The 11,724-nt window shown below is 55.3% G+C and overlaps 1 protein-coding gene across 1 annotated transcript in view; it reads right to left on the bottom strand.

Moving 5' to 3' along the window:
- Positions 1 to 715: 715 nt before the first annotated feature.
- COL8A2 (collagen type VIII alpha 2 chain) overlaps positions 716 to 11,724 on the bottom strand; it is a 34,457-nt gene continuing 23,448 nt past the window's right edge. Inside the window, exons 2-3 of the mRNA XM_064471552.1 lie at positions 11,353 to 11,529; positions 716 to 5,749 (exon numbers count right to left, since the gene is read on the bottom strand). Coding sequence (XP_064327622.1) covers positions 3,828 to 5,749; positions 11,353 to 11,512 — 2,082 coding nt within the window. The 5' untranslated portion in view covers positions 11,513 to 11,529 and the 3' untranslated portion in view covers positions 716 to 3,827. The remainder of the gene's footprint in view (positions 5,750 to 11,352; positions 11,530 to 11,724) is intronic.

The raw sequence follows: 11,724 nt of genomic DNA, 5'->3' as shown, positions 1-11,724 counted from the left end.
TTGCGGGCTGTGTTTGCAGCAAGGAGCAGCGTGTGGAGAGCTCAGCTGCTGGAGTCCAGCGAGCGATGGTCGTGCAGACCCGGGAGTGTGCTGGGTGCCCCCGCGACTTGCAGCAGGAGAACCGCTTGTTCTCCACAGCCAGCTTTTGAAGGAGTCTGTCCCCGTGGCAGCCAGGCTTCGCTGGAAGTGTTTCACCTGTGACAAGTAACATCTCCTCTTCCAGGTAAGAGATCAGGTGGGAAAACGTATTTTCTTCCCTTTATTATTTGTACTTTTAGCCTTTGAAAGTGATCTGCTTACGGGCGATTCCCCTTTTCTTCTGTGTGCTGCTGAACTGGCTGCTTTCGCTGCTTGGGATGCGGAGGTTGGCTGTGGGCAAGGATGTGTAACACAGCAAAAAAAAAGTGTGATGGAAAGGAAGGGGAATCCCCAACACTTTGACTTAAATTACTCAAATTAATAACTGCCAGTCTGGAAGGGTCTGGATTTCGTAATTTTTTAAAAATGAATTTCTGGAGACAGGAATCTTTTCCTTAATCACAAGAAACACACAATACCTTCTTACATAAGAATATTAATTAGCAAGAAAACTTGCTGGGCTGCTGGGAACAAGCGAGCTGGATTTGAGACAGAAATACAGCGCAAGAGGTCTGTATGAATGGTGTTACGAGCGAGGCCGAGCAAGGACGAAGGCACAGCTGAGCCCACCTTTTGTACAATAAGTTTTATTGATGTTTTGTCAATACAATCAAGTACTGTAGTTTTAGTTCTGAAGAGAAGGCCAGTTTCTGATCACAAAAAGAGTGCATTTTAAACCAACTTTTACTATGACAGACAGTGCATTAATACATATTTACAAAACTAAAAACCTCTATAATACTAGGTTAGAAATGAAGATACTAGAGGCAAATTTAAAAAAAATAGTAAGAATTTGTATATAAAAATGCACATTGTAATGCAGTTTTCATAATTAAAAATAGACATACTTCATCCAACACAACCTTTTCATTATTGTGATTGAAACCAAAACCCCATGCGCTCACACACACAACAGAAAATAACCCTTTCTGCTGGCGAATATCACGTACTCAGTACTCCAGAAAAAAAATTCTTCCTGACAGTGTCCGGTTCAGCGAACAGCCTCCCTCATCCTGTGCATCGTTCTTCCTAGCCTAACTCTATGTGCATGTAATATCTTTGCCTTTCAGTTACTGTGTAAATGTATCAGGTTATATAGCTGCGGAAGGTTGATTACGGTTTACGCTCTGCACGTGAAGGGAAAGTGAAATTGCAAAACGGTATCTACAGCACTGAACAAGTTAATGTCACGGTGCAGTTATAGTGAGTATTTTTGTTGTTGCTTTATACCAGCTAGAAAAAGAAGTTTCGGATAAAACAGAACAAAAAGAGACGGAGTGTAGGTTAGAACACAGTATAAATAAGTCGCTTTGCTGAGTAACAGGATGCGGTTCCCGCCCCGGCGCACGAAGCTCCTGGCCCCGCCGCAGGCAGCGTGCACGCGTCGCCGGCCGTGCCGTGCGGCCGAAGGAGCCAGACCCCGCGCTGGCCGAGGCCTTGCGTGGCGCCAGCTCGGGTTCCTTGCTGTTCTCCACAGGAAAGACGCGTCAATAAAGGAGACACGGGCCCCATCCTAGCACCTTCCTCCCAAGCCTGGGCTTGAAGAAAACATCTGAGCTTCCACTTATAGTTTTAGGGACTCTTTTTGTGTGGCTCCTGTTCCGGCTGGGAAGTAACCTGTTCCGATCAAAACCTGGATGGCCCTGGCACCCCCCTCCCTTCAGGAGTGAAAAACGTCCAGCGGGATCAGACACTGGGGCAGCCTTTCAGCCTGAGAAGGTTTCATCTTTACATGAAATTTGCAGCTTTTTGTACAGTAAAATCTCCGGGAGGGGGACAGGCCAGCCCCAGCCCCAGCCGGGTGGTAGCTGAAGCACTGGCCTTCGGACTGTTAATTTCCTCTTTGTTTTCAGGGATAGGTGCATTTTTTAAAAGGAAGCCCTAGATGGCAAGAGGCAGAAACACAGGACAGGCTTAAGGAAAAAAAAACTAACAAACAGAACAGAAATAGAAAGAGAAAAAGTTGTTTAAATATCTTGTACAGTCCGTCTGGAGAACGATCCCAAGTCCCATTCTCACTACATTCCTTTTCTTTGGCCATAGAACCGGCTTTAGGAAAACCTAAGGGTAGTAGTTGCCCAGCTGGTGACCAAATTGTTGCTGTTTTCTCAGGGATGTGCCTTTGCGGAGGGACATGCAGTGTAACGCACGTGGATTAACTTCAGCAGCGTGCTCCTCGCCTGGGCTGAGAAGAATCGCTTTACTGTAAGTGCAAGTGGGAATGACTATTCTACCGTGAGAAATCCTGCAAAGCAACAGGGTTCAGTTGCTCCCTTTGGCAAAGGACAGAGCAGCCAAGTGGTCAGTATCCGTGCATACCTTTCCCGGAACCGTGTAGCTCATATTCAGGTCGGTAACGTTTCAAGCATTAGTGAGGCAAAGTGGTAACAACAGACAAATGTGATTTTTTTTTCTTTTTTTTTTTTTTAACCTAAGTCACAGAGGGCACCTGCAATGGTGCACTTTTACAGGTACATATTGCACTAGACTTGTCAATAACATTGTTAAGTAGATAATAGCACCGTTGTAAAATGACTGAATGGAAAGTTAGAACAAACGCTATTTTTCTCTTAATTAAAAGGTCCCCAGACAAAGGGGGGGTACCAATGCAAAAGTTTACACATCCCGAAATAGTGAGGCAGTAAAAGCAAGTTGTCCGTAAGTGGCACTTTCAAGAAAGCATAACTAAACCTTCTGTCAAACCAGGCTAGAAGCACCCTAAGCTGGGCTTGTGGTGCCGTCCTTGTGTCATCAAGGAATAAGATGCTCACAAGGCCAAGCAAGTCTTTGGGCTGCAAAGAAACTGACAGGACAGAACTAGCCCTTGGACTTGCCAGTAGATGGATTAACCCAAGAGAGAGGATCGTTGTTCATCCCAGGGGTCCCAGCTTCCCTCAACGGCTTTGGGATAGGTCGGCTGTCATCCTCCCAGATACCAATGCCTGGACGTTTTTATTCCTAAAGGTGCTGGGGGGAGGGTTAAAAATAATATTTACTTCCTATAAGAAGGTGCTTATGCAAAGTGTTCCACTTTTTAAGATAATAAATCCAACCACACTGAATCCGGAGTGAATCAGAGGGACTGCCTCAAAGCACAGTCTGAGAAAATAGGCACCAGTGAGACTGAAACTTGGGCGTCTGATGGTTTGGGAAGGAAATTTCTCAATCCATCACAGATCTCTGCTGCTGTACAGGTTTGCGTTAAGTGCCTAGGACCCCTGTGCTGGTTAGCAAATAGACCATCCGTTACAACAGCTGTATTTATTTAACTAGTACTCAAAATGGGAAACAAGGGCACTTGATTGCAGACCAGAAGGGTCTGGTCTTCCAGGCGACCCTCTCTGGATCACAGAGCAGTTTACTGCAGAGCCAGATCCTTGCCATCCCAAGTGCGTTCCTGTGTTTGATGTACAGTCACTAGGGTAAATTTATTCCAAATATGCTTTGCTGAGGAAGTCGCTTCCCTCCCTCCCTTCTCCCTCCCCCAAAAAAGAAAGATAGATGTCTCCTTTACGATTACCCTCTTTGACTCATGGATCAAACAGCGTGAAGCAAGGTCCCACGACAACGGCTTGCGCGTTCTTCCCAGTGATTTCTCTTTTTTGTATTAATTTTAAAAAACTTTATAAAAAAAAAAAAAAGACAGTTTATGGCTAAAGTGGGTGAAAAGGAAACGTGCCCAACAGCCGTTATGTGGGGCAAAGCAGGAATCCGGAGAAGGAGGAGTGGATGTATTCCGTGGAGTACAACCCGTTGGCCTGGTCCGAGGGCATTTGTACCCAGACTTGGTCGTTCTCCTTGAGTTCAAGCACGGCACTGCCCGAGGCCTGGTCCAGGTAGCCCTTTTTGTACTCGTCATAGGTGTAGGTGGCGGGCACGTTGTTCTTATAAAGCGCCACCCAAACGTTAGTCCCTTTGACATGCACGTGGTAGGCAAAGTAGTAGATGCCGGATACGGGGCAGGTGAATATCCCGGTGACTGGGTTATAGCCGTTGTGCCCGTTATACAAAGTCCGGTCAAACTTGACCGGCATGCCCGATGCCGGGAATGGGGAGGTGAGGATGGCAGTGAAGGCTGGCGCGATCCGAGCGGAGAGCTCTCCTCGGCCGTACTGTGGCTTCCCCGGCTTGCCGTTCCCCAGCACGGCCCCCTCCACGCCTCCGTCTGGCAGGTGCAGCCCCGCGATGCCCGTCTCGTCAAACACCCCGGGCGCTCCTGGCGGCCCGGGCGGCCCTGGCGGGCCTGGCGGCCCATTCAGCCCTGGTGTTCCTGGCATTCCCGGGGGGCCAATGGGTCCGGCCATGCCAGGCTCGCCGGTCTTCCCTTCACCAGGAACCCCAGGGAGCCCAGGCTCCCCTTTCAGCCCTGGTAGCCCCTGAGGCCCCATGGGACCCGCTGGTCCTTGCAAGCCTGGGATGCCGGAGGGGCCCCTGAGCCCCGGCTGCCCCGGGATCCCGCCATCCCCTTTCGGCCCGGGGCCGCCCGTTAATCCTGGCACCCCCGGGAGGCCGATGAACCCTGGTTCTCCTTTGGGGCCTGTTGGGCCGGGGGGTCCCTGTGACCCAGGCAGGCCCCTTTCTCCCGGCACCCCTGGCTTCCCCGCGAAGCCATTTGGGCCCTGGTCGCCGCGCATGCCCGGCATTCCCGGGGGCCCGCTCGGCCCCACGTCGCCTTTGGAGCCGGGCAGCCCGTGCTTGCCCGGCAGGCCCATGGACCCCGGTGGGCCCGGTGGGCCAATGATGCCGGCAGGGCCCGGCTCACCTGGCTCCCCGTCAACACCGGGTTCCCCCTTGTCGCCGATGGCTCCCGGCACCCCAGGCTGCCCACGGTCTCCTTTCAGGCCCGGCAAGCCTGGCTTCCCGTAGCCCGTTGGGCCCGGCAAACCAGGGAGGCCGCGGATCCCGGGCTCTCCCTTGGGCCCCATGGGGCCCTGTATCCCCGGCACCCCTGCAGCACCCGGGACGCCGATCCCGTCGATGCCGGGGGGGCCCCGGGGCCCCATGGGGCCGGGCTCCCCGTTGAGGCCGGGTCCCCCCGGAGGGCCCATGTCACCCTTCTCCCCCGGCGCACCGGGCAGGCCGTCGAGGCCGGGTTTTCCAATGCCAATGGGCCCCGGGGGCCCCGCAGGGCCAGGAGGGCCCCCGTTCCCCCGGGGCCCTGGTAACCCTGGCTTCCCCACGCCGTTTTCACCCTTCATCCCTCGCTCTCCGCGAGGACCCGGCTCTCCTTTTGGGCCAGGCTCACCCCGAAACCCGGGCAAGCCGGGGCCCCCCTGGGGGCCTGGCTTCCCATTGACTGAGATGCCGGCCGGCCCCGGCAGCCCCGGGGGGCCGGGCAGTCCTCTTGGCCCTTGCTCTCCTCGCATGCCAGGCTCACCCTTGGCTCCGGGCATCCCTTTCATACCCGCCTTTCCAGGGAGTCCTGGGATGCCGGGTTTCCCAATGCCCGAGAAGCCGGGAGGCCCAGCAGGCCCGGGCTGGCCGTGCATTCCTGGCTTCCCCGTGCCCGGCTTTCCTGGGTATCCGGGGGGCCCGGGGGGTCCGCGGGGGCCAGGCTTCCCTGGCGGTCCTGGCTCCCCTTTGAGGTCCATCGGCAGCATCGGTGGCATGTCTGTGGAGAGAGGAGACACGGAGCTTTACTGGGGCTGGCCGTGGGTGGAGGAGCCTGCCTGGTGCGTGATGCCCTCAGGGCGGTAAAGCCAGGGGCTTCAGCGCTGCCTGGCTCCGTACTTGCAAGAGCACCCTTCTCTAGGAATGGTTTTATTTAAACATGGCCACAGTGGCTTCCTGGGCCACCACATCAGCAGAACTGTCTTGAGGCAAGACCTTGGCCAGAGACCAGGGTACTAATTCAAGCCTTACTCCATCCATCCCTCCACAGAGAGAGGGTGTCAACAAGACCAGCAATTGCCATCGGCTCTGGCAGCGTTGTCTTGTGATGACCTACTGTGGGGGTTTTTTTTAGGAGCTGGATTCAAACCTCCCGCTGCCTCACTTTCCAGCGGCCTTGAAAGTACCGTGGGATTCACTCGCTCCTGCCTGTGCTCAGCCAAGAGGATGGTGACAGAGCGAGCCAAGACTGAGGATAATCCTTCCACACCATGCCTCAAGTCCAGGGCCTTGGGAGACCTTTAATCCTTTTGGATTAAAAAGAAAACTCTTGGACATGCGCTTGAGAGACCAAAAGAGGCGATTTGTGCGTGGGTTAAGACATGCCCGCAGTGCTCCCTGGCTCAGCTCCTGTGTCCAGCAAAGCAGAGAAAAACTCATCAAAAAGAAAAAAAGCGCTGAGGATGGAGGAAAAGCCAATAGCTGCAAGGGAAATGCAACCTCAGTTACATCCAAATGAGTCAGCCCAGCTGGGAATAGGCCGTAACCACTTGACATTTAAAGAATTTATAGAGGTCTTTTGCAAACGGATATAAGAAAGAAACTAATGGGCTGAGAGACTACAAAGCTGAGAAGAGCCAGATTACATGCCCACCGCAGCTCGGTACTTAAAGCGCAGACATGAGCATAAATAATGCCTTGAGGCTGGCCCAGGCAGGGTGTCGCTCCCCACGTGACACCGGGAACGGGTGAGAAAGAGTAAATCTGACAAACTCTTTATTTTGGGGGGGGGGGGAAGCTTGAAATGAAGGAAATACTTGGCAGTCGCACGTACATGGGACTATGATGAGAAATGTGACGGGCAGAGGAAAGGGCCTTGACACTTTGGGCGTATTTTAACCAGATCTGCCCAAAGTTGAACATTCCAGTCGGGAACAGATCTGTACGGGCAGGCTCCCAGGATAGGAATGGATCCCGTCTGGGGTGGGAGCAGAACCGGCCCATGGCATGAGGCTGTGTGCCCTGGCATGGCACTGAGGAGGAGGCAGGGGCGTCCCTGAGCTCTGCGAACTCGGCCCCCAGCCTGGGTGTTCAGCGAGCTGAGCTGGGCCTTGGGAGCACGGACACCCGTAGCGCCAGGATCTGCCAACTCGGAGATTTTTCTCAGTCAACGGGAAAAGATTAGGAGAGATTTGAGACACGTGAAAAGAATAACTGCGGCAGCAGCAGGCACCGTTCCAGTGCATCGGGGCAGCTTTACCTTTCCTAAGCACAGCAATTAGCTCTGGCCATTTCCAAGTCTGGTGCCTGCTTGTTTTTCTTTTGGTAATGGAAACATTTTCAGAGCTTATCTACATATCAAAGCCTGGCCCACATCCTAGGCTGTAATAGAGGTCACTTGGCTGGGGAAATTAAGGAAATACTTGTCTGTCATGACATTGCCACTGGATTTCTGCAAACCTCCTGCTCTGCACCCCAGAAAATGGTGCGGGAAAGAAGGCAAAGGAGATGTGAATGTTGCACTAAAGCAGATTTCAGGGGTTTGAATTCTGGAAAAATTTTTCTCCAGAAAATTATTTCAATGTGTTTTCTCCCCTCCCCCCCCTTTTTTTTTCTTCTTGTGTTGGTTTGAAAATAATTAGTTTTTTAGGTCATTTTGCATGGAATCAGAACAGGATCTACAGCTGAGCCCATGAAGGAAGGAAAAAGCGCGCACATACACTCTCACACAAGGCAGTGAAGAGAAACGCCAGGCGGGAGCTGCCAACTTGCAGGCAGCCAAAAAAGCAGACGGGAAAACCAAACCGGGGACGTTAGTGGAGAGAAACTGGGACATTGCAGCCCCAGTGGTATCCAATTTCAAAAGACCATGTCTTACCACAGACGCATGTCTCAGAGCTCTGCATTTCACAGCAGCAGCATGGGGTTATGTGTTCCCCTCGAAGCATGAACAAAGCTGCCATGAATGCTAATGCAAGGAGCCAGCTGGGGCAGCGGGAAGGGGAAGGAGCAGGCATAGCCCCTGCAAGCTTTCGCCTGGGCACCACAGAGCTTTTCACCTCCTCAGGGGCATGGACATGTCCGGGCCGATCCTGAAGCCCTTCTGGAGCTGCACGCATCTCAGTAAGGACCACTGCACACCTGAAGGAGGGACCCGGCAGCGTGGACTGGCCGGCAGAGGAGTAATCCAGCAAGATGGGAAGCGGTTCCCAGCCACGAGCAGTCAGCAGCGGGTCTGGCCAGCGCGGCCGGATGTCACTGCAGGAAGGAGAGGTTGGCTGCTCCATGGCAGCGCCCGGCCGAGCTTGTTCCAGCACTGCTGCCAAGCCTTGTCTCGTGAGAGCGAGTTTCACAGGCTCGTACAGACATTGCACGGAACCAGTGTCACTGCATCTCTCGTCCCATCCTCCTTTGCAGTGAGTGCCCTGGGCCGTGCAGGGCTGCTCAGTGCAGGACCCAGCCACAAACCCCATCGATGGAGCTGCCGTGCAAGGGGGTGGCAGCGAGATGAGAGCAGACTGCAGAAAGAAGCGTGGAAGTGGCAAATGACATTTCCCCATTAGCAGGAGCTAAGGGACCTGGCAGCCTCTTGACCTTATGCAGCAAGCAGCAGCCCCACAGGGATCACAGGACCGAGTCTCTTTAAAAGCCGCAGGACTTGTGGGCCACCTGCTCTGGGGACACTGGGCAGCAGCAGCCCGGGCACTGCCCAGCCCCCGCCTGCTCCCCGCTCCTGGGCAGCGCAGCCCTGAAGGCAGAGGTTGGGCTCTCCCTGAGCTTGCCCAAGCCTGGGGAGGTGAAAAGTGCTCCTTCACCTTTGCAGCTGAGGCTGCTGCCCTGAGTTGAACCCTGCGTACTGTCCCTGGAGCAGAACTCCACCGCTCGCCTGGCACAAACCACCGCCCTGGGCATCACCTATGCCTTACTGGTGCCCCGAGCCGGGGTGCTGCTGGCTTGGCTCTCTGTGTGCACAGGGAAATGCTGGGCTCCCTGAGCCCCGGCCAGCACCCAGCGGTGGTTTTACCTGGCTGCAAGCTGCACAGACACGGTTTTAACCAAGCCAAAATAAAAACCAACTGGGTAAATATCTGCTTAAATGCTTTTATCATTTTAGCATTTAGCAGCATTTCCTACCCAGAGCTGCCTCCACGCTCCTGGGGAGCCTATTTTTGGGTCAGAAAAGGTGTCTGGCACCCTGAGGAAGCCAGCCCTGTCTCTCACTAGATGGCACCCGCAGGCCGGCGAGAGCTTCCACAGCCCCGGGGTCTGTCCTTGCCCCTCAGGCAGGGGTCCCAGCCCCGGGGCCAGGCTGGGGCAGCACAGGGGGGCCCTGCACAGTAACTCAGGGGTAACCCACAGGGGCACGGCATGGCCCTGCGCCGTCGCGGCAAGTCAGCTGAGCTCCCCGAGCGGGCAGGAGGCCAGCAGGGATTTTCCTTGCCAAATTAGAGGTTAAGCAGAGATGGGAACTTGGTGGGATCCAGGAGGCACCAGCTTCCCCAGCCGCCTCCGTGCGGCCCCACAGCTGGTGGCTCAGGCTGCCACTGCCCCCCTGCCTGCATCCCCCTGCCCATCCTCTCTTTCCCAGGGGTTTTAGAAGAGTAATGTCCAGGGGGCTCCTGTGCTTTGCCCTGCCTCAATGTCTCCTCTAACCCGTGCCTGGCCTAACCTGGGAAAGCTTGCACCCAAACTGCACCTTGCAAAGAGCCCGGCCCGCTCACTCCTCTCTCCACCACAGTTAGCAGGCAGCACAGCTCAGAGGCAGTGCAAGCGGCTCCGATGCATAGGAAGAAGGGGGGAAAAAAGAAGGAAAAACAGCAGGGAGATATTTGAATCCAGTCCCACCAGCAGCTGAAACGTTCCTGCGCTACTCTGGAAGGTTTTGTCTCTGGCTGGGATTCAGGGAGCAGCTTTACAACAGCTGGGAAGGGGGCAGGGAGGCGGGGGGCTCGTAGAATGCTTCGGCTCCAGGTTTTGCTGTGTGTTTTCTGACATATGTGCTGAGCTGAACTCCTGATAAGCCATTCAGCCCAGCAGTAAATCAGCCACCAGCAGCCAAGCCTTCTCCAGTTTCTCCTCCCAGAGCCAAGACTTCAGCTCCCCGGAGGGTCTGGGTCTGCATGAACCCACAGGGAGGGCTCCAGCGGCTCTTCCCAAGGTCCAAGCACCAGCCCAGTGGGTCCTGGCACCTGAGCCCCAGCACCACCCCATCCCGCAGTGCTGCCAGCAGCGGCTGGCTCTAGGAAGAGCACTGGGGACCGCTGTGTTTGGTACCAATGAAAGGGCTCAGACCCTCCCCTCCATCCCCCTCCTGAGCTGAAGATACCGTGCTGCTGCTACCTTGGGTGCAGCGATGGTTGGGTGCGCCTCGGGGAGGTGCCGGGGGCTCGCTTGGCAGAGGAATGCCCCGATGGGCCACAAAGTGCTGGGGAAACTCAGTCACACTCAGCACTTGCTATTTGCAAAGACCCCAAGTTCCTGAGCAGTTCCCCAAGGTGTGTGTAATTAACACACACTAATAACTGCCGGTGTAGGGCACTGATGGACCTGTGCCTTCTAACCTCCAGCACCTGTGGCCAGGGCTGGGCTTAAAAGGAGCCCTGTGCAGGCACTGGGGGACTACAGCAAAGGCAGGGCATGGTGTGGAGGTGGTTGCAAGAGGCTGGTACTGGGCTGGAAGCAGGGCCGGAGCTCTGGCAGCGTGGAGCAGTGACCTTGGCACCGCTGCACGACACTTGTCGCTCAGTGGGGAGTGATTTAACACATGTAGAGTTTCTGGTTGCTGCTCTCCAAGGGAGGAAATGTCTCTCTCCTGCTCTCCCCTCGCCAGGCTGGGTCTCAGCCCTGACCTTGGCCCTCTTCCCTTTCCCAGCTGGTGTGAAATGCAGACAGGGAAAACGGAATAGGTGGAGGAGTGGAAATAGCCTTGTAAGGACAGCTCAGGTTTAACAGCAGCGAGAGGGAGAGAAGGCAAGCACCAGGGCTCCTGGGGCCAAGCCTCAAAGCTACTGGGCAACACATGGAGGAGGAGGGGAGCAAGAGGCTCGTGGGACCCCTTTGTGCACCAGCTCCCAGACTGGGTGCCCAAGGGTGCTCACCCAACGCGAGCAAAGGGCTCTACTTCTCTGCTGAACCTCTCTGTGCCTGTCCTTGTCATTCTGCATTGAGTTAACGCAGCCTAAACAGCCCCTCTGCACTTGGCCAAAGCTGCTATGGACAGCAGCACCCTTGGTCATGCCAGGCTGCTCTCTGGGGGTGCTGGCCCCGAGGGTAAGGGGGTGACAAGGCTGCAGGATGCTACAGCCAATTCCCGCTGTGCCGGCGGGTCTCCCAGGCAGCCGCAGCCCTGTGTCCTCCCACGCCCCCGCAGAGCACGTCCCTTACCCAGGTACTGCCCTTTGCCTTCGCGGAAGGGGGGTCCCAGGGGTCCCTTCACCATGGGCTGCATGTACTTCACTTGGGCATAGCCCGCCGCGCCTCCTCCCGCCGCCGAGCGAAGGCTGACCACCATCATCACCAGCAGTGCCACGGTGTCCGGCAGCATCCTGGTCCCCACTGCTCCTGCGGACAAAGCGACAGTGAGAGCGGGCACCCACGAGCCCTGACTGCACCCTCCGTCCCACGAGGATCAGCCGGGAACCTGGGAAGGATCCTGGCAGGAGCGGGACTCCCTTGAATTTGCCTTTTCCTGGACCACAGATGCCTTGAACATGTTACCCTTCCCGACACGTGCTGGCTGGGCGATGCACAACAAAT

The sequence above is a fragment of the Phalacrocorax carbo genome, chromosome 22 (genome assembly GCF_963921805.1).
Source record: "Phalacrocorax carbo chromosome 22, bPhaCar2.1, whole genome shotgun sequence".
Classification (NCBI taxonomy): domain Eukaryota; kingdom Metazoa; phylum Chordata; class Aves; order Suliformes; family Phalacrocoracidae; genus Phalacrocorax; species Phalacrocorax carbo.
Note: the sequence above shows the minus strand (reverse complement) of the source record. Positions and strands in the feature narration are given on the sequence as shown.